Source organism: Sciurus carolinensis, chromosome 15 (genome assembly GCF_902686445.1).
Source record: "Sciurus carolinensis chromosome 15, mSciCar1.2, whole genome shotgun sequence".
Taxonomy (NCBI): Eukaryota; Metazoa; Chordata; class Mammalia; order Rodentia; family Sciuridae; genus Sciurus; species Sciurus carolinensis.
In genome coordinates this window covers 62,131,209-62,154,656 of record NC_062227.1, presented here as the reverse complement: position 1 = coordinate 62,154,656, position 23,448 = coordinate 62,131,209, and the positions used below count along the sequence as shown (strand labels likewise).

The 23,448-nt window shown below is 38.0% G+C and overlaps 1 protein-coding gene across 11 annotated transcripts in view; it reads left to right on the top strand.

Moving 5' to 3' along the window:
- The window catches only part of Tcf4 (transcription factor 4), a 341,168-nt gene that overhangs the window by 204,688 nt on the left and 113,032 nt on the right, over positions 1–23,448 (top strand). For 8 of the 11 annotated variants that reach the window (XM_047526166.1, XM_047526173.1, XM_047526171.1 and 5 more), the window contains 2 exons: positions 17,837–17,966; positions 18,442–18,491. In XM_047526166.1, the coding sequence (XP_047382122.1) occupies positions 17,837–17,966; positions 18,442–18,491 (180 nt within the window). The remainder of the gene's footprint in view (positions 1–17,836; positions 17,967–18,441; positions 18,492–23,448) is intronic. The other 3 variants (XM_047526170.1, XM_047526182.1, XM_047526167.1) reach the window with 1 other exon arrangement.

Genomic DNA, 23,448 nt, shown 5'->3' with positions numbered 1-23,448 from the left:
AGATTGGTGGTCAGCGTGCACTGTTGTGGGTGGAACTGCTCCTTGAATAATGGGGTACCCCGTCCCTGCAGGGCTACCAGATGGGGTGGCCAAATTGGGACATGAGTTCAATGTGGGAGGGAACAGTAGCTTCCCTTTGATCCATTGCGGGATTTATTCAAAAACTTTGATGTTCACTTTTTATTTGAAAGCTGAAAATGCCCAGCCCTTTTCTCCTGCAGATTGACAGGCTGATGTTTGAGCAGTAGCCAAATAACCCAGTTTAGTAAATGGCTGAATTTTGACTTTTGTAAACATTTAATGAATACATTTTTTATTTATGTCAGCTTAAAAAAATCCAGCTGCTGCTATTTTGCCCCCCTCCCCCTGCATTTTTTTTTTTTTTTACCTTTATGCCAAAATTAGAGTATTTAAATATTTTTAGATTCCCAGTGAGCCCTGCGCAGGTGTGTAGGCAGCGTGGGCTCCCAGAGAGCTCTCCAGGCTGGCTGTCTCTGGTGCCTGAGGGGAGTGTGCCTTTCCTTGCGAGGACTCTCTGTGCCCCCAGAGACTGTTCATGGACCTCAGCCACTTGTGCATCTTGGAAGGGAAAGGAAAGGGGCATTGTGATACAGGGGCCAGAGGACACATTTGGGACCTGATCCTCAGATCAGGTGGGACTTCTGATTCTTTCCCTGACCATCCACTTGACCTTTGATCTAATGTGTTTGAGGTCTGTGCCTCTATGCCAGTTTTTAAAATCCTGCTACTGTTGAGAAAGGGACAGAGTATTTATCTTAGAGGAATCTGCAGCTCTTAAGTCCACTGCTGGTGTTAGGAAGGCATGCTGAGTCTTGGCCTCCTTCTGCAGCTTAAAAGTATATGGAATTTGTCTTATTGATCCATCAACCTTTTTGAACTTTTTTATTACAGAAATTATCAAATACATAACAAATTGAGAGGTTTCTGACTCTATCTACCAGATCTTCATTGTCAGTTCCACAGGTCACAATATTTTCCCTGTCTTTTTTTAATATAACAAACACCAGTTTGTTTCTGATATTTCAAAGCAAAATGACGACAGCATATTATTTCACCTGTGAATGTTTTAAGAGCATCTATAACAAAAAAGCTCCCTCCTTTGCTTATCATAGCCACAATGCCATTCCCGCAGCTGGGCAGACTCAGTCATTCTTCAGCAGCGCACTGGGACTCTCTCCAGCTGTCTTCTGAGCGTGTTTTGACAGTTAGCATGTTATGTACTGGACATGGCATTTGATCATCATGGCTCTTAAGTCTTTTTAAAATTCACAGCTTTCCCTATCCTCCCCTCCCTTTTAAATATCAACAGCAATTTTACTGCAGAATATCCCATTTTATGGATTGGACTGGTCACTTTCTTGTGTTTCAGCATGCTATTCTATTCTCCCCATTTCCCGAAAAGCGATAGTTGGGACCTAGATGACTTATGAGATGTAGGGGTGACGGTGGTGCCCCCGACAATCCTCTTCCTCCTCCTCCTCTTCTATTTCATTTTTGGTTGATCTTGAACACCTCATTTTGCTTCACATCAAGAGACAGATCATACCTGGTCATTCACTGTTCACAATGCTTAGATTGACCAGTGAATTCATGTGCTGCCCCCCAGATCCCTCAGTTATAAAAATTCTCATCTATAGTTTATTGGTTTTAGAATCTGTCTGTGATGTTTTTGATTGGTGGTTGTAAATTAGTCACAAATTAATTTAATGATATTTTTCTTCTTAAATCTTCTTACCTGAGGATTAATCATCTATAAATAATTCCTTTTGCATATTTTTACAGCACTTTTTTTTTTTTGTATTTTACATTCTGTCTTCTGTCTGAATATATAGGATGTCTTGCAGACCTAAGCTGCTCTATCAGAAGAGGCAAGTGTTGAAACTCCACTATCTTGTTTGTTTATGTTTTCATGCACATCCATAAATGTGCATTGTACTGTAATTTATCCTCAGTGCTTAGCACAGTTCCTGGAACATGATAATACTATTTATTAAAGAAATTTGCATATTCTCCAAAGATATTATTTGCATTAGTGACAGTGCCACCAAAGAAAAGGAACCTGAAACTTGTTTGAACTGTGAAAAATTTGTTCTTGAGTTGTCATTAATTTCCTCACTCTTTTTATTCAGTGTTGGCCATTCAGACAAAGGAATGGAAATTGACAGTTGTCTGTTTGTGAGAGGAGGAAGGAGGATGGAGGATAGGTTTGTGAGTGTTTGGATAGGGACAGTATACAAATAAGTTCATATAAGTATTATACACACACATATACATAGCATACACGGCTGGACTATTGCAGGTTGCCTTGACAATTTTAAAGCGTGTGTGGAAAAATTTTAGAGAAACTCGGCCTCAAATATGGAACCTCCATGTGAGAGCAAATATCATGTTGGGTTCTGAGGGAAGTGGATCTCTGTACCACCCAAGTGAAATCTGGGTGGTTGACTCACTTCTTATTGGAGCTACACAGAACTTTCTTCAGAGAGCCCTGCAATCAAGAGTCTAGTTAAGCAGTTTCTAAAACTCAATAAAAAATTTTAACAGGTATGATGAGGAGGTCTAAATAAGAGACTGTTTACCAGCAAGTATAAAATGATCATCTGGCAAACTGCAGAGGACTGCACTGTCTCCCCAGGAAGGCCTAGATTTGGTAGACTGGACATGTTCAAGCACTAACTTAAGCAGGTCAGGTGTGAACGTTTCAGGGATCTTGAAGTGCAGTTAGGTGTTGACAATATCTCTAAAAGTAATTAAAAGATGACTCATAAATTTTCTTTTAAACCACGCCTTAACCATAGTATACAGGACTTTTGTAAGCCACAGTTCCTTATTTGGAACTTTGGGATAATAGTATTTAGGAATTTAGGAATTATTTGCATTTTAAGAAGTTAATGTGGTGCATATAACATGTACTGTGGTAACTCCCGGTGGAGTTTTGAAGCATCATCAAGTAATTAAATAGATAATAATTTCTGTAGCTAATCATGTGAATAGTCATACTAAGATTAAAAAATATATATAGATATCCTCATATCAGTTCAGTTCAGTTGTCACAGCACTACAAAGTTTTCAGAGCTTCTGGAGTACCAGGATTGAGGGGAAGAGATTATGGACCTTCAAATGAACACATAAATATTTACCTTACTTTGAAAAAGAAAAAAAAACATCAAGTAACAAATAAATATTGCCGTTAGCAGTTTTTAAGCCCATCAGAGAGAAATAATTTCCTTTCCATTCACAGCAGAGAAATATAAAGAAGTTCTATCCACATGACTAAGAACCTTTTTAAAAACAATTTTAGAAATAAGCTTTTTTTAGGACTTCCAGCCCGTTGTCTCCCAAAGCCCGCCTCGTTGAAAGATGGACACACTCTGGGCAAGGTGTGCTGTTGCCTGGGGAGGAGTGTTCCAAAGTGACTTCACCTCTGCCTCCTGCCATGTGCTCTGAAGTCATCGTCACCCACACAATGTGGGCCTGTATCCTGTGCTCCTGCAGGGAACCGTGCAGGTAGAAAGCAATAAGGAAGTAAGCTACAGCTGAAAGTGGGGGGCAGTTGGGGAAAATCTACATACCAGCTCATTCCAGCCCTTCTCGTGTGCATTAGTGAATTATAAATAATGACATAATCTGCATATTGAAAGGCAGTTTAGTTTCCTGTTTTCTAAAATGCATGAAGTAGTTCTGTCCATTCTATATCTACTTCAAAAGACCTGTTTGCAGTACCTTCTGTAGAAAGCCTCGGAATATCTGATCATCTCCCCCTGGGAGCTCTCCCCTGAGTTGTGCATGTACAAATATAATCAGATGATTAGTCTTCATCATGCTGTCACTAAAGTTCAAGAATGATTTTTGAAATGAAGATCATCTTCATTTTGCCTTCTCTGCTGTCTAAAGTTACCTTGCAGCAGAACTCTGCTCTGTGACGTTACACAAGAATGTTACTTTTGACAAACGTAAGCCAGAGAATTTGCCAGAGTACGAAATACTCTATTAAAAGTCATGATTTGACCGATGGTGGAAGAGAGGTTAAACCTGCAGATATTCTTAGAAGAATAGACCCTACTTTCAAAGACAGCCTTTTTCGTTCAGTGTAAATTTATGACATTATTTCATATTCATTCATTTACTTAACAGAACTACCGTAAGTTTTTCTAAATTGTCACAAACATGAAGAAGTTGTCATGAATATCTGTGCATATATGGTTTTGTACACTTGCCCAGTTTTATCCTTAGCATAGAATTTTAAAGTTGAGATTTCTAAGTCAATGGGCATGTCCTTTTAAAATTTTGCTGTAAGGCTACACACATGCCTGTAATGCCAGGGATTACTTGGGAAGCTGAGGCAAGAGGATAGCAAGTTAGAGGCCCACCTGGGCAGCTTAGTGGAACCCTGTCTCAAAATTTAAAAAGGGCTGCGATGTAGCTTATAGGCAGAACTCTCCTGGGTTTATTACCCAGTATCATCAAAAACTAAAACTAAAAATTAAAAAAATTTGGTGTACATTTTAAATTGCCATCCAGAAAGTTTATAGCAGATTCCATTCCTCTTAGCCATCTATGGAAGTGAACTTCCTCACTGGCAGTTGAAAATTTGTGTTATTTTTAACTTGCCAAACAGCTTTTCATGTATTTATGGCCAAATTTCAAATATCTTATTTTTGAAAGGAATAGTTTACATTCCTCATCATTCTATTTGGTTTTATTCTTATTGCAGTCTAAGAGCTTTTTATTTATTAAGGGTATTTATCCTTCCTTTGAACTATTTGCTGCAAAGATTTTTTTCCCACCCTTTTCCCCCTATGAGTAGAATAATGTTTTAAAAAACAAGTATGTAGTCATGGGTTCAGTATATTTCTCTAATTTGTATAGATCTAATGTCATAGCTAACAAAGATCTCTCTTCTTTTTTTTTTTTTTTTTTGCTTACATTTTATTTTCTTGCCTTTACATTTTAACTTCTGCATATAACTATATTTTGGCATAAAGCATGAAGCATAAAATCCAGTTTCACCCCTACAGATGATGAGGAAACTTTTGGTACCATTTATTGAACAGTTTATCATTTTCTCATTGATATTTTTTTGTGACATTTCCACCATAAACCTTTCTCTGATATTTCCTGTTTTGGCACCAATACTGTATTGTTTTAATTTACTTTTTTTTAAAAAAAAAAATATATATATAATTATATATATTATACATATGATATATCATATAATGTATGTAAATATATATATTCCCAACTTAACTTCACTTGAAACATTTTAATACTATTGTGCATTAATTTTCCATGTAAACTTCAGAATCCTTTTAGACTTGTGTCCTCCTCCTGCCTAATACTCACTCATTTTTCTCTATTTGAGAATGGTTTGGCTTTGCCTTAAAAGTCTGAAGTTAAATTTTGAGTCCCCAGATTACTTTTATGCAAGTACTTTTTTGAGAAATATTTATGTGAAAAATTAAAGTATCTAGTTCTTTAAAAATCGATACACAAAATTATTTCCATCTTTTGGAAGTGTTTGTTCTGCTGTATCCTTTTTTTTTTAAATTTTTTTATTTTTCCGTTAAACTGGCTTCTGAACTAGTTGAGCAAGTCAGTGCCACATGCTCAATATCTAAATATATTTGTAATGAGATATTTATGGGAACACATAATAAAAATATACCTGTCCTACATCCTTAGAGAGAAGAGAGAGTATTTATAGCTATAAGTGCTCCAGAATATACTCTAAGGAAACCTAAAATTTTCAGTCTTATTCTTGCTTTTTTTTTATAAAGTTACCTGACTGCTTGTTTTAGTATCATCTTTCTCACACGGAGTTGAGGCTGCTTTCTAAAGTCGTATGCGTGAACCTTGAGTAAGTGGAATGACTGGAGGCCAGTTGCTTTACAGGGGAAAGATCTGGCATTGGCGAGTTCCGAATGGAATTTCCAGAGAGGGAACCTCCCAGTGTTCCAGCTGGGAAGGGCAGTGGAGCTCAGGGGCCAGGGTCAGCACTCTTTATCAGAAGTTCTGGAGCTGGCAGTGACTGGAAGGTACAGGAGAGAAGGTGGTTGAGGGAGAGTTTGAGCATGTGGGGAAAACATCCCATATGAGATGGGATCTCAGGAACAGTGTGGATCCAAAAGACACAAGAAATGTCAGTGGAAGAGACACACTTTGGTTATTCATTCCTCTTCAAATATTTTTTGAATAATATTGGGTGGGTACTTAACCTCATTCTGCCTCTGGCCACATTATCTGTAAAGTGGGGTTAATAAAGTCTTCTTTAAGCGGTTGTGAAGACTAAAGAAAGCCACAGAGGCTGAGAGGTCCCGGATGCCGTGGGGATAGGTGTTTGCTGTTACTTGTGGGGTCGCTGTACAGTACACAGTGGTGTCTCCCTGCTACTGCCTGCGACTCCAGAGTGGGGAGGTTCCACATCTGCCTGTGCCGCCCAGGCCCTGTGATGAGGCAGTGACAGTGAACCCTAGGAGGGGACCTGAAGTACTGAGGTGTGTTGGGGAGGGAGAGGCCAAGAGGGTGACAGAGTTGTGGTCATCACAGTTTGGAAGTGGCTTGTCTAATGCGGCATGGGAAGAAAGGGCCTCCAGGACAGAGCTCAGCCTCTATAAAGGTACTGAGGCTTGACAGAGCAAGGAGGGCAACTGGGGAAACACAGGCCTCTGTCTGACTCTGACTGTCCTTAGACCATGTTGAGGGGGAAGATACAGATGAGGAGCTTCCATGTCCCTGGAGCCTAGGGTAGCTGTTGGCTGATGGTAGGTGCTCCAGGCATCTTAGTGAACTAATTGTGTCAGAGAGGAAGGAGAGGCCTGAAAGGAACTTGGGGCTAAAGTGGCTGTGGGAATGGAGTGGGACTCAGTATTTGTGAACTTGAGAGAACAAGAGCAACTCGGGATTTTAGAAAGCCATTTCTGGTGGCAGCATTGGAATATTCTAGGTGGGGCTAATATAAGGGCAAGAGGACAGGGTGAAGCTGGTGTACATAAAGTCTCATGATACTTCTACCCTAGCAGAATTGAACTTTGAGAATGTGCCCTGTAAAAAGTACTATGTGTTCATTTTAGAAAAATGATCATCAAATTATGGACTGGAGCCAAGTCCAACCCACAGCCTACTTTTATAAATAAAGTTTTATTGGAACACAGCTTGATTTGTTCATTTTTATACCATGCATGGCTAATTCAACCACAAGATATAGAGTTGAGTGATTGCAGCAGAAATTACATAGCTGCAAATACTAAAATATTTTCTGTTCAGCCCTTTAAGAAACTGGTGATCACTGTCTTAAAACTTTGTTCTTAGAATTTAGTGATGTCACTCTGGAAAAGTTAGCATAGTGGGAAGAACTCTGGCAAATTGGTGCATGCATAGTCTAAGAAAGATTAGGCCCCTGACCTCCAGAGGAAGATATGTCCCAAAACTTTGTGTTATGTTGAAGCTCAGTTCTTTTTCTTCTTCTTTTTTTTTTATTTGTTCTTTTTAGTTATATATGACAGTAGAGTATATTTTGACATATTTATACAAACAAGGAGTACATTTTTTTCTAATTAGGATCCCAGTCTTGTAGTTGAACATGATGTGGAGATTCACTTTGATGTATTTATATGTGAACATAGGAAAGTAAAGTCAGATTCATTCTGTCTTTCCTATTCCTGTCACCCTCCCTTCCCTTCATTCCCATGTCTAATATACTGAACTTCTATCCCTGCCCCCCTTGGTTGTTAGCATTCATATAGCAGAACATTCAATCTTCAACCTTTGGTTTTTGGGGATTGACTTAATTCGCTTAGCATAATGGTCTCCAGGTTTGTCCATTTTCCAGTAAATATTATTGTTTTTATGACTGAGTAATAGTCCGTTGTATATATACATACCACATTTTCTTTCCATTCATCTGTTGATAGGCCCCTAGGTTGGTTCCATAACTTAGCTATTGTGAATAGAGCTGCTATAAACATTAATGTGGCTGCGTCACTGTAGTATGCTGTTTTTAAATCCTTTGGGTGTAAACTGAGGAGTGGAATAACGGGTCAAGTGGTGGTTCCATTCCAAGTTTTCTGAGGAATCTCCATACTGCTTTCCAGAGTGGTTGCACTGATTCGCAATCCCATCAGCAATGTATGAGTGTACTTATTGTTGTCCTGATTGTCTTGATTCTGTCTCTAGTCTACTATGCTGTCTCTGTCTTTGATTTTATCAAAGCCAGTTTGGTGTCAGTAGTTAAGAAAGTAGAATCTAAGTGCTCAGTATGATTTTAAGATTCCCTGCTTCCTCCTAAGGAGGGCAATTTCTTAGCCTGCTGCATGAAGTCTTCCTAGCCTGTTTCCCATGCTGAGTTTCTCAGAATAATGTCCCTTGCAGACTCCTAGCACCGTAGCTTTTTCTCTGTGGCCTTTGTTCCTCTCTCCTTCAGCCTTCTCTTTTGGGGGTGTGTGGATCATGAAATCTCTTGCTCCCAGGTGGTGCCTGTTGTCCCCAGCTATCTAGATTCTTTCCAGAACCTGGCTTTTGGGTGAATGATGAACCATTGAACAACCCAGTGTATTTAGGGACATTTATCCATCTTTCAGTCAAACCAATCATAGATTAAAAGAAAGGTTAAACCATCGCAAGTGTGTTTTGATAAACATACAACTAATTTCTTCCTAGAGGTTACAAATGCTGACTGTTCAAATAAATTGTAAAGGACTGAGAGAATAAGTGGAAAGCAGAAGTTTTGTGAAAGAGATGTGTTGAGCCTTTGGCATATTAGGAGTCAGACTTTAGGTTTTATAGCTGAGGAGGAGACTCACTGAATATGGAGGTGAAGGAGTTATGTGTCTACTGGGACGTAAATGGAGAAGTTATCTTCATGACAGTAGCAGTGGAAATCATGGAAGTATCTTCCACAGTTAATTAACTAAGCCAGTTGGCATTTACGGAGGGCATCCTACGAACCAAGCCCCAGCGTGCCAGATGCCAGAATGCAAAGATGATGGAGCTCACTTTCTGCCCCTGAGGGACCCACAGATCAGAAGGGAGAAATCAGATGCGTAAACAGTGACTTGCCGTACAGTGTGATAAATGTGATCACCGATGAAATTTTCACATCAAGTGGAAGAGAAAGTCTAGAAGGAAGAAGAGGACTGAAATGAGAGAAGACTGGGTTGGAGAAGAAATAATCATAAGGAATAATGATCAAGAGAAGAACAAGAGTTCAGACCTCATTAGGGAAGATGATTGACACACTGTGGAAGACAAAATTAGACAGAAGGAACCAAGGCAGTGGGAGCCTTCAGGTACAAGAATAAGATTCGTTTGTTGAGAGGGCATGTTGCTGTACAGGTAGACTTCCCCGTCCTGTGGCAGATGTACATAATACATGTGTTTATAATTAGTAATTAGCGTATTACTAATGTAGAACACATTTTACTAGTTCTTTCAAACTTACATAATATTCTTAAATAATAATAGAGTACACGAATCTATGATAAGATATTTTATAGCAAGTATGATGATTATTTCGTGTCCATTTATGAGGGCTCTGTAAGTGCTGCCATCTCTGCTAGGCACTTCATGTTCTCTAATTTGATTCTCACAGTGGATCTGAGTCAACATGCCATCATTTCCCAGGCTTGGCGCCTGAAGCCACCAATGTTAGATTGTCCAGGGTATCCCAGGGTAAGTGGCCCTCACACCCAGGCCTGCCCTGTTCTCATGAGTTAGATCTGCTCCTCTGCAGGGAGTTTCAGGGATGAGCTTTTCCTTTTTTTTTTTTTTTTTTTTTGTTGAGGGGGGGATGTTTTGTTTGTTTTGATGAGGGAGATTGAACGCAGGGCCTCACACATGCTAAGCACTTGCTCTGGTCCCCAGTGACGAGTTTTAATGGATGTTAAAAGGTACCAATGACAACAGACAACTCCAGGTAATGCTCAGAGGGTAGGATAGGGTATAAAAATCAAGTGCACAAGAAGAGGGAGGAGTGTGGGGTAGACGACAGGCCTGGGCCTTAAGTCAAGTCTAACTGGCTCCACTGCTTGCCAGCCTCCTGGCCTTGGCCAGGTCACATACCCACTTTAAATGGCCCCATCTGTCTGAAGCAGCTGCCTTGTTAGTAGGTAAAGTGCCTGCCCTTGTCCTGAAGCTCAGCATTCATGACTACGCGCCTGCTTCCCTTGCCACTGCTCTTGGAGTCACATCTGTCCTTGTCGTCATCGTCGTCCTCTTCCTCCCCCTCCTCCTCTTCCTCTTCCCCCTCCCCCTCCACATATTACTCTTACCCCTGCTTCTACTACTATGACTGTTATTATTGGCGGCAACAACAATTGGAATGGCTAAAGGAATGGATTTATGCTAAAATAACAAGAGCACAACAGTTCACTTAAGGCTTTGGCTTGATCAGCAGCAATAGTTCTGCATTCACTTCCATATTTAGTGAGCCTTTGCCATGACAACGCTCTGAGCTAGGCTCCCAGTGAGTTACAACATGAATGATGTCATTTCCTCTTCAACCAGTATGTAAACTAGTTGGGCCACATGCCACCCATTCTTGATCAGCCACACATTAAGAAGAACATTAGGAGGTGAAGAGCTAAAGCGCGTGGAGCGCGGCTCCTGAAGGATGGTTAGGATCTCAGGAGGACTGAAGACGACACGTGGGTTTCCTCCCAGCCTCACAGTCTTAATTTCTTCACATCTTGTGGTAGGCTTGTCACCATACGTAGGGGCGAAGATCTTGGTACACTTTATTTTAGTGTGATACCTTATAAAGTGGGCCATTAGATTATAGTTGAGCACCTAGATGAGGTACAGGGAAAGCATCATTAAGGATACCCTGGTCCCTGTCCCCAGAGGCCAGCCTCGTAAAAATGGTTTTTATAACTTCTTCCCCAGAGGGGCAGACATTTAAAATAACCTTGAAATGTAACTTTCCCCACCCAGTGTGGTGAAGACTGACATGTGACAGTTTGATATTCCTTTATTTTATTTAAAGAGTAACATGGCCAAATATACTTCCTAGCAAGTTTATAAAAGCCACATGTTTATGTTTATGGGAGCGTTGGTGCTAATTCCCTGGTACGTTAACGGAGTGTATTCAAATTGTTCTATTTTTACTTTGGCACAAAACTGCTGAAGGAGAACATTTTAAGGCAAGCAGTGGCTATACAATATCAAGTCACTATTTAATTGAATTATATATTAAACGAACTTCCTGAACTGAGAAGCAACTTGAGCTGACAGGAAGGTAGTTACCTTAAATTCTGTATTGTTTACATAAGATTTCCTCAAATCCAGTTTTATTCTGGATTTCTGATTGCTTTAATGTTTTGTTTTGCTAAATTTCTATCTTCCCAACAACAAATGTAATCCCCTTTTTAGTATGTAATAGATGACCTGGGAATCCAGAATGGATTTTCAGAAACCACAGAAAAACCTCACTTTAGTGTATATGATAAATAATGTATTTTTTTTTTTTTAATTTGAGAAGTAGTCAAATAGGTGAATGCATAAATCTTGCCAGCCCTTGGGCAGTTGTAATTTTCATACCAAAATGCATGAGTTTTTACCTGACTATTACTGTGTTATACATTAAGTAATAGTTACCATGGCAACCTTTGCATCACATTATAGCATTTAAATATAAGGTGTTGTGTTTCTTTATAAAGAAAGACAATGTATTTCAAATTTTTGTATGTTTGTTAAAATATAATTACTACTAGAATAAATAACTCTGTTCAAGGTCAATTGAATTCTTCGCGAGTTATGAAAATTCCCAACAAAACTGTGAAGTGTATTCATTGATTTATTTGTGTGTTTGTGTGTGCGTATGTGTGTGTGTGTGTGTGTGTGTGTGTGTGAGAGAGAGAGAGAGAGAGAGAGAGAGAGAGAGAGAGAGAGAGAAAGAGACACACCTCATGGGGGAAGCAAAAGATTAAAAAAAGCACTTGATAAGTATCATGTAAACACTCACTAAATGCCTGGAATTGGCTTTGCAAGGGGGGAAAAACAAAATTGAACTATAATTGAGGTCATTTATCAGTGGCTAATGCAGCAAAAAAAAAAAAATTTATTTAACATCATGATGCATGAAATTTTATCATATGAAACTTTTCTTGTTTTTGTATCACTAGTTGGTTGTTAACTAATTTTGATCTCACATATAGTTGAATTAACACTCTCTGTTTGCTCATGCCTGTAAAAGCAAAATTATGAGCCACTGAAGTAATCTTAGTGGCAGTTCCAACAAAATGGCCACTTAAACTCAAATTATCGAGATCGTTGGCCAATTTCTTTATTAAATACGAGGGGGAAACTAGTCATTTCTTTTTGCCAGTTATAGACCTAGGCCATAAGACTATCACCACTGTTTACATATTTAAGTCCTTTTCAGCTTCTGTAGTTACTTCTCAGAGTTATTATTGCAGTGTGTACTTTTGATCTGAAAGTGGAGTAGAGGATCTGGCAATTGTTCACAAGTTTGGGTGAATGTTTTAAAGAGTAATCAGTGGATTTGAATATGGGCTGTGAGTTGAGGATGGAGGAAGGGAGTGTGAGCTTGTGCTGCACAGCAGCTCTGCTGGACATTTTGTGTGTGTTGTTTCATCTGATAACTGTTCCATACAGATTTTACTAGTACCTTTCTACAGAGGAGAAGAGTATGGTTTTGAGTAGCTGCGTAACTAACCCCTAATCACATTGCTTATGGGGCTCCAAGCTAGGATTCTAACGCATCTGTTGACCTTAAGCTTTTCCTCTTAATGTATTTGAATTCAACATGAGACTTGTTATGAAATACAATGAGCATTACTCACTTAACGTAGAAATAAAAACATCACTGACCAACAGCCCTTCAAAGAAATTATTTGCTAAATGATTACTTCAACAATTTGCATTTCTCTGCAATAGATGACAATCTGTTAAGTCCTTGATTATGAAAGTTATCTCTACCATCTTGTCTTTCCAAGTTTCCTGAGTCTTCTTTTGTTGGAACCAAGCATAGGGTAGAAATCTAAATAAACTAGAAAGGTGCCTTCCAGAGCCTTTGGGGATCAGGAATAAAGACTGTCCAAAGACTGACCTTCAGTTTTGAGTTTTGAAGTTCAAAAGTGGACAGGTGGAAATATTGTGTTCTTCATTGCCCTTTGGTGCAAAATATATTCTAGGTTGCAGAGTAAGTGCCAACAGCAGCAAAATTATCGCCCCCTCCTGCTACTACAGTAAGTCAGCAATGGCCCTTCTGTGGTCAGAATGGCAAATTCAGCAGCAGCTATTCGACAGGGATTTGCAGAAACTTCCCCATGGCTGCTAGGAATCTTATTCAGCAGTGTCTTTGAAAACCCGATTCTGTGCAGAATTAGCTATGTAGCAATGACCTCGGTTGTGATTAAAAAAAAAAAAAAAGTGTTTTGAACAAATCCAAGTTGTGATTTCTCTGTGTATTTTGCACGTACCACTGCAAAGTCTATTGAGTACCTATACAAATATCCAGTGTTCATAAGTTTTCTAGCTCAGAATTTTATTTCCATATTAACATTAAAAATCCCTGGCTTTATAGAGTCAGTTCACCATACAAAGCCACTATACATCACTTAGGTTTGTGATGAAAGAATGGAATTGCAGCTGTGTGAGTACTAGAATACCCAAACATGAATTAGACTCACAAGCATTTGGCAATAGTTCAGAAAAGGAGCTTAATCTGGTTTCATCTGAGACTGCTTTCCTCTGTTCTACAACATCCCCCCAAGATGTTGTGTCTGATATCTGATCACAATGTGATGGCAGTGACGCAAAACCAGAGAAAGCCCTAAAAACCAGGGGCACATTTTTCCCCAGAGATTTTTTTTTTAACCCCTTCCATTTTTGTTTTCTCCCTCCCCCTCTCCAGGACCCAACTCTAACATTCAAGGTCATTCACCTATTAGATGAATTAATTATAAACCCCAAAAGCAGCATTCCTCGTACTCTGATCTCATATCTATAATTAAGGGTAAATATAATCTTTCTTTTTAGAAATGAGCCACCCACCCATTACATTTAAAGAGCTGACTGAAATGAAATAATAGTTCAGAGCAAGATGATTTTAGTTTAACAAGAAAAAAAGTTGATAATTTAAGCTTCAAGCAGTTACTTCTATTTTTGATTACCATTCAGTTATAAATCTAATTTGAGATATATGTTGCTTTTCTGTTTCTCAAGTTTAATTCATGGTTTGCATTCCTGGTTGCATAAGCAAAGTTTAGTGGTTGATCAAGGATGTTAAGACGCTCCCCCCAAAAGCAGTAGGGACTGGATTGAGACTGTGTGAGAAGGACAGTCTGAGGCCCAGATCTGATGTAAAACAAACAGAAATTTTAATTGAAACAGATCCTCAAAGAATGCTGCCTTTGGCCTTTGAATGGCTGTGCTAGAACTGGCTCTTTGCTGGAGAATGGGTTGCAGGGGGTGAATCTCAAAACATTTAAAGCCGGTTGAGAAAGTCAGTGTGTTTTACTCCTGGGGTAGGGTATTTCCAGCCTTGAGATTGCCTGTGGATGGAAAGGAGTGAACAGGGGGAAGGGCTTGTCTCATCACATTGCAGACAGTTAAGCAAAATGCTAACCCCTGGGTGGAAGATTTACAGGTTAGTTCTCTAAGATGCCACATCTTGCTCCCAGTGTTTCCTGGCAGACTCACTACTGAGACCCAGCATAACCACAGAGCACGAGGTTGCACAATGTGAAGAGTCTGAAGCCTTTATAATCCTATTTAAGGCAAGGATGAATTGGCCCATTTTGAAAGTAGACTCAGCTTCCTAACTTGACTTTCATTAAACATAAACTTGTCTTCAGAGCTGTAGATACACGTAGGTAAATTCATATATAACTGAATGCCTTCTCTATTTTGTGCACTATTTAATTTGCCTTAAATCAAATGCCATTAAGTTTTTTAAAATCAAAAAGTCGGGCTTTTCAGCCTGTGGAATTTTTTTCTTTTTAATCTTTCTCAAGGCTACAGAGAGTTAAGTGTATGACGTAAAGACCAAACAATAGTAAATGGTCATTGTTCATTTTACAAGTATACTTTACAATAAGAACACATATATTTTTATCTTCGTTTTCCCTAAGGGGGTGATTAGGGTCCCCTTAAGTGTGAGGAAATGTTTATTTTTGTTGCTTTAGAAGAATGATTCTATTGTCCAAGTGAAAAAGAAAAAGGAACAAACAGGTTTAAAAGAGAAAGAAACAGGAATGTGCTTTGGGGGGTGGGAAGATTAGCATGAGCCACTAAGTGTGAGTAAGCGCTATCTGGTCTTTGTACTGTGCCACTGTGCACAGCTCATGTGGCTGCATATGCAAGAGTTGGATACATGATTTATTTATGACTGGCCCATGAAATGATTTTCTTTTAAATTAACAACGAGGTCAGCCATAGCCAGTTAGCTGTTTTTCGGCTATCATTTTATATTTCCAACAACTGTGTTGTGAATGCTGCTGAAACCCAGGGTAACAAGCATGTTTGCTTTTAGGTTGACCCATTAAATGCATTTACTTTCCTGAGGGTGAAACCTTTGCCACCAGGACCAACAGGAATTAACCAGTGGTTAGGCTCATTAAAAAGAGAAGCAAGTATCTGAGCATATTTGCTTAGCCCTTTCCTAAATATTTTGTATATTATTTAGGGAAAAGAAAAATAGAGAAATTGGGCAATATCTGTCAATACAATGCTCTTATTATTGGTAAATACAAAGTTATCAGTAAGGTCATTTCTATGGACCAGGGATGTAATTCAGTGTAGAGTGTTTGCCTAGCATGCCAGAAGCCTGGGTTTGATTCCCAGCACTGTAAAATAATTAAATAATAATAATTATATCATTTTCAACCTCCCTTTTTCCAATGAAATGAAGACTCAGATTTACCCAACTATTCGGAGGCTGTGACTTCAAATCATTTGCAGCTTTCTCAATGGAAATTTCAAAGAAAACTTTGGAAGTTTTAAATATATACACTTTGTTCACAGGAATTGCCCAGTGTGAAATTTCAGGTTGAAATTCTAAAAATTTTGAATGAAACTCCTAAACTTATATTTAAAAACATTTTGATGTTGTCCTGTTAGATTCCCAGCTGATAGAAAACTTTGTGATAATGAGCTCTGCGTTTCAGTTTTCCCTGGGGCAGCATTTTAGTATCTTTCATAAGTTTGGCAGAGGCAGTAGTTGAACATGCAGACATCAGGTAAATACTCTGGCAAATAATCGGTTTTTATCAGCTACTTCTGTGATAAATATTAAGATGCTAGCAATGATTACTCAGTATGTGCTTTCAGCCTTCATATTCTCTCATCTTAGAGGTTTTATTTTAAAGTAGGTTTTTTTATGGACCCCTTGAAAAAGTCGAAGGCTAACGCAGTGAAGGCAAGCCTGTCAGCAGCTGATTAGTCCTTTATATATTACTCATCCAGCACTCACAAAAACCCCTCGCAATAGAGAGGTCTCTATGATATTTAGCGATATGGCGGTGGAAAGGGGAGGTTTGAATTTTTGATTTTCCAGCTTATGGGTCATATTTGACCAACTGCTTTCACTAGAGGACATGCCACTTTGTTGAGCTATTTAGGAATCAAAAAGACTGTCTTAATTTAAAACAAGGACCCTTTGTTTTAGTTGGTGACTGCCTTGTGAAATTTTTCAGTTCTCAGCGGGTTAACCAGGGAACAGGGGCAGAGTCATAATTGGCCTATTTAGAGTATTTTGCATGTGAATAGTGTGTTAGTGAAGCATCCCTAAGTCTGTTGTGAGTGACATGGTGATTAGAATTTAGATTAGGGAAAACACATTCTGTACTTTATCAAGGACAGTAATTAGTTCAGTCAGTAAAAGTTGATTACAAGTAACGATAAAGTTAGATTTTTAGTACTTAATTTTAAAATTTCTTTATTAAACAGCAAATTTGTTCTTAATATAAATGGTACTATCTACACTTGTTTTATTGCATATCAGAATAATTAAAAGAACAATGTGTTCAATGCAGAGTATAATCAGGCGATTTATATATTATGGGTAAGTTTCTATGTAGCTTTTAGAAAATGTGATATTATTATATAATCTTTCTTATGTCATCATTTTTGAAAGTGTAGTAATTTGTCACACTGTGATAAGTTAATGATATTTGTGAGTTTTCTAGTGCTCAGGTAAATGTTTAATCTGTGGGGATGTGTTCAGCTTCCGATAGTCCTCAAGAGAGCGTTCCGAAGTTCTTTGATTTGTTCCTGTAAGCTTAGAATGCCTACTTTTTCTAAAATGGTGAAAGTTGGTGTGAGGCTGGAGTTTCCTCTCGGTTCCGCTGCCGTGTTCAGTTCTGTGGGTGCCGTTGGGGTTGGTGGAGGGTCATGGTGTGCCGGGGCAGAGGGGCAGGGTTCTTACTGGAGTGGACAGGGCACGCTCGCCCCAGTGTGCACAGCCGGGGCAAGTTCGAAAAATTAGATTCTTGCTGGTCTTGTGAAGGAAGGGCATGAATAGTTCCCTAGGCGCCTCAGTCTAGGAAGAAAAACACCCCTCTTACAGAAATGCCATTTTCATGTGAAACTTAAGCATCAGTCATCCGAAAAGATTAAAAAATATGTGGTTTAAAGGGAATCATACCTCCCTCTCAAACATAAAGAATAAAACTGGGTAAACCTGGGGATCGCTTCCTAGACTGCTTTTCCTTTTTGGTTTTTGTTTTGGTAATTGTTTCAGCTCAGCAGATGCTGCTTTCTCTATTGCATGGGTCTAAATAGTACTAGCAATCAGTTGAGGGATGGTGAATGTCAAGAAGTAAACTTATGTGTTTGTTTCTTCTTCTTAACCTTTTAGCAGAGTCTCCTTGGAGGGGACATGGATATGGGCAATCCAGGAACCCTTTCGCCCACCAAACCTGGCTCCCAGTACTATCAGTATTCTAGCAATAACCCCCGACGGAGGCCTCTTCACAGTAGTGCCATGGGTAAGGTCTTCTTCTGTTTGAATTCCTGAGTGTCATTTTTCTCTTCTTTTTAAAATCCCACCCTCTCACCCTATCTCTACTCTACCTTCTCTCCAAACCCCTTAAAATCTGGCTTAATTGTCAGGCTGTGACCCCCCTCCTCAGTAGCCCACTGGGCAGATACATATATTAACAACTTAAAGCAGCAGGAGAACTTTTTTTGGTGTCTGCTTATTTCTGGATTTTTCTTGGCGACACATAGGGAACCTTTAAAAAAAAAAAAAAGCAGCAGCAGTAACAAGTTAAATACAGTATCTTTATTTTTATGAACAAGGCAGAATTGATCTCTGCTAGAATTGAAGGTGATAGTTGTAACGATGGCGCTGTGGGAATGATTTAACAAATTCTGGTCTAATCTCAGTGGCTTCCTGGTATAATGTATTTTAGTTTGGAAAATGGGTGTGTGGGAGCTCACATCATCTTCATTTTCTTTCAGAGGTACAGACAAAAAAAGTTCGAAAAGTTCCTCCAGGTTTGCCATCTTCAGTAAGTACAGCTTGTTTCGGCTTTCTATATTGTTCACTCTGTTCTGTTTTGTGCTGCTGTGAAGGAGCTAGAAGTAAATGTGGTTCCATGCGCCCAGAGAAGCGTGTTTATCCAGAATGTGGAAGAGGTAGGAATGACCTGCACGTCCAGCCACCTGATCCACCTTGGGATGATTAATTGGGCATCTCGGAAGACTGGGTGGTCATGTTGGTATCCAGCAGGTTAATCTCTGAAGAGAGCCTTGAAAAGGGGCCTGAAGTTCCAGCAGTTTTACCTGTATAGGGCTTTCAAGAGAATGAGTATTAGTTTCATGTGTTGGTTAAATTCTTTGTCAGTATTATGATGATTTATGGATTTGCATGCGAAAGGAGATTTGTGGAGCGGATTTAGGAAAAATTTACATGGGTTTCAGCCCAGAGTGCAGGGAGAATGTCTCTATCTTCCAGAGAGGTTGCAGAATAAATGTTGCAAAGGTAGCTGCCATAGTAGCTGTTTGCGTCTGTCATACCAGGTGAGCACCCAGCTGTAACCAGAGCATTCTGGGTCTTGGTAATGGCTGGAGCTGTGTGCAGGAGCTGCTGAAGCATCCCAGGCCCAACACAGCAAAAGTTGGTTGTGATCACAACAAATGCATAATGTCTTAATTGGAATTATTATATGTATTTTCAGATTTTAGGTCCTAGATATTTAATTTTGTTGAGAACTGATCTCTTTCTAGTAATTTTTGCCTTATGTGAAATAAAAAGACGGTTTCCTCCCTTGTTTCCTTCATTCTTCCGTCCCTTCTTCCTGTCTATATGTTGAGAGTTTTGATTTAATTTTGTAAAGTACTAATATTGGAAAAGTATGGCCTGATTATAACTTCATATACTTTAAAATTATATTTAGATTTCTGAGCATATATTGCCCATCAATGCTTGCATATTAGTTTTATTTCACTTTTAATAAATTAGAAGAACAACAGGTTTTGCAAACATGCTAAGATTAGATTAACACAAACACCTGTGTATTTGACTTGATTTCAGTTCAGCTCATCCAAAAAATTATTAAATGAATATATCAGAATAAGTCTTATCAGAAAAAAACACAAATGTTGTATGCTGATTATTGCAAACTTGGTGTTGAAGAAGCATCACAAAATTATCCATAAATATGGAACAATATTGTGTAAATAAAACTACCAATGACATATAAAAGTCATTTTGGACTATCAGTAAGTCATTTAAAAATGTGCTGAATTATTTTTCTTTGAATGTCTATATGTATTGAAATTGACTAATATCCCCAAAGGTTTTTATATAAACCTATTTTAAACTTGAAGTTAGTGATGGGCTTAATGTAGGTGAAATTTTAGCTTTTAATTGCTTTAGGACAACTTCAAATAATATAATCCTCACAGCTGTTTACATTTTAAACATGCCCTGAACTTAGTGTAGACAATATTAAATACATTAAATGGACCTTTGAATGTTCTGAAATGACAGTAACTCAATGCTACGAAAGCTATGAAAAACAAGCTCTCATATTCTGTTTATGCCCCATGTTAAATTTAACTTTGTTTTCTCCAGTGCTAAAATTATGCAGAAAGCTACACAATTTCTAAGGAGTGCATTGGTGTGGCATTGAATATTATCATTTTCAACAATTTTTCTAAATTCATTGTAAATTTTAAGTATTTCCCAATAACTTGCCCTTTTAGAAAATTTTCCTGGTACAGTTTTCTCTTTGCTATTCAGATAATTTATAGATTGCTGATGTGTTGTGATATGCTTGGTAATATAAAATTATTTTTGCTTTCTTCCTAATAAATATGTCAGGAATTGGAAATTTAGTTTGTATTATTTAATTTTTAGCTCTTGATCATCAATTTAGGATTACCTCTTCCTAGAGAATTTATTTTGGCTAAATGTTTTAATGGTCCTTATGGAATATTTTGATAACAAGCCCTTTTTTGAAAGACACGGAGGAGGAAGAAAATTCAATTTAATGGAAATGCTATTTATTTATTTATTGAACAGGAAGAATAAGATAGTTTGGATAATTGTAGAATTTAGTCACCTATTGACTGGTACTCTAAAAATACCACAGTTCTGTTCTAATAGCAGTTTAACTTAGTTTATATTAGCTTTGTTGTATGTGCTGTTGGCTTATTGCTTACAGGAAGATCCTGTGCCTTTTCATCACACAAAGTCTGTATTTTAACTTGATTCCAAGAAACAGTCTGTACTAGACACTGTAACACTTGCTCCTGTAGCTCTAGATTCCTGGAGTTTTAGACCTCTGCTATGCTTGGTTATTCTTCTTGAAAATTCAAATGAAATCTTGAGTATTTATCTGATAAGAGATACTTCTAAAACTTGTTTCGACTGTGTTTGTATAACAGTGTAGAACTGGGGATAGTAAAACGTTTCTTTTGGAGTGATTATGACTAGATAAAGATATTTGTGTGTTTTCTTCAATACATATTTACCATGATAAATAGTAATAAATCTGTCACAATCTGTTGTGTAAACTCACTTTTTCCCCCCTCCTTTTTGAAATGGGCCCTCTCTCTTCTGTGACATAAAGCAAACAAAATTTACACTGTGCCCTTCCATGGTCAGGTATTATTTTGCCACACCTGTATGGGACAGAGGATGGACTTGCATTTCCACCTTTAGACTGGACTGCTTTCAAGGAGGGGGGTGCTGCCTGGCCCTGTTTTGAAAACTCTGATGCATCTGTGGCAAGAGAAAACATAAACCTGGCCCAACATCTCGCCATAGATCTGGCAGGATCCTTGAGTGTGTGTTTGCATGTGTGCTGCATCTAGAGACCTCAAGTTACTGTGGAAGTGTGACGTGGTCTATGGGCTCAAACCCAGTGGAGGAAAAGAGGACTGTCGCTGTGGAAAACAGAGCCTAGAATTAGGGCTAGCGTGGTTTTGTTTGTGAAGAAGAGGCGATGTGAAGTGACAGCCACCTAAATGTCCACAAGAGCCCTGCTTATTGCGGCAGAACATATTCACGTTCTCTGTGCAGATGTTAGTATGTTGCTCTTTTCTGTCACATCCCAGTTTCTTATGGCCTTCAACTTCTGATGAGGCTTTAGTGTCTTTGGTTGATGCTGTGATTTATTTTGCATGTCCACTCTCTTGAATTTGTATGTGAACTTCTTAAATTTCTGCATCTTCATTTTCTATATTCAACCTTTTTTTATTGTACACCTAATATTTCGCCTCTACTATTCTTCCTAGCAGATTCCTTGATTTTATATTATCTGATAATCAGACACGGTGAGTCATGTATTCATGCAGGGAAAAACATACCATATTAAATTATCCTCAGAAATTAACATGAAAATATTCAAATCTATAAAGTAACAATTTTCATATTGTATTAAGTGGACTTATCAAATGCACAGGGGAAAAAATCAATGTCCTTCAGAATTTTTTCTGTGGCAACCAACTTAAGAACGTATAAAGTCTTGACATAAAAATCATATACATTTTATCATAAAGGTTTAATAGCTACAACTTTTCTGTTTCAAACATGGGTGGAATTTGTTCCCACTTGTAATCTGGTTTAAACTTTGGTGACAATCTCACCGTGACCTCACTTGGGATTTTTGGCACTTCACAGTTCTCTGGAAATGTGAAGTTTCATTCTAAGAAATAGTTTCTGATCTTCTTTATTTCCACAGATATTTTCTCAAACTATACTTTTTGGTAAAGTCTGTTTTCTGTGTTCAATTGCATTTCTTTCCTTTCTTTCTTTCTTTCTTTCTTTCTTTCTTTCTTTCTTTCTTTCTTTCTTTCTTTCTTTCTTTTTCTTTTTGGTTTTAAATTCAGGAGGATCTCTTTTAAGTGATCAGAGATAATTTGGGACTCATGGATCCTAAAGAGAACGATCTCTACTGTCATAAAGATTCTAATTCAGGTTTGAATACTCCAAGAAAATTGAAATATGAGTGAACCATTAGGTTGATAAACAAAAACTCAATGTGCATTTGATACTATGTTTACTGGTTTGTGTAAGGAAGAAATGCTTAAATAAAATAAGTCTGGATTAGTCTTCTTTACAGAGATTATTAAAAGTATCAAGAAAAATGGATAATACTAAAATTATTAATTTTCCTGTGGGTTTTCCATTATATAAAAGCCTTTGTATGAAGGTTTCAGACATGCTATTGGATCCATATTTTAAGCTATTTTGGAAGGAAAAGAGAAACTTCCTTGCCCAGATACTTGAAGAAATCACAGTTTAATAGAGGAATTGTAAATTGTTTTTTTCATTAGTAGGTGTCCAGGATAGATGATTGGAAAATGCAGTACTTAAAATACATAATTCCCCCCATCACTTTTGACATTGATCATAAGGATTCGGATTGATACTATCTATAATTCAGTTTGCTTTTTCATGTCAACAAATTTTAACTTAAGCACTAACACAACTTTCTTTAAATTAACATTTATAGGAGAATATTATATCATTATGTGTAAACTGAGCATCTGCTTGCTACGTGGCCTCTGTCCTTTGTAGGGAATTCTAGAAATAGCTAGTTGTAAGATTAACTAAAAGGAAGGGGTCTCTTCAAGGTTCTTTTCTGGAGAAAGAGATACTTTGTGAAGTGTAACCTAGGTATTTACCTCAAAATGTTAGGATAGCTGACAACATTCAGCTTTAAACTTAGTATACCCATTTTCTAATTAAAGCTGTTGGAATTTGAAATTTGGATATTAAAATTTGTTTAATAAGTATGAAAGTGAACAGCTAGGAAGGAGATTAAAGACAATGCTGTTAAATCATCCCAAATAGGACAAAACTATTATTCACACAATTTACACAGCATGTAAAACATGTCACTGAGGAACACTTTGAAAGCTGAGAAAATATTCATCACAAAGAAAGTATTTGTCTTTTTGTGCAATTAATACTGGATTCACTAAACCAATGGAAGTCTTCAATTTCAGCGTATA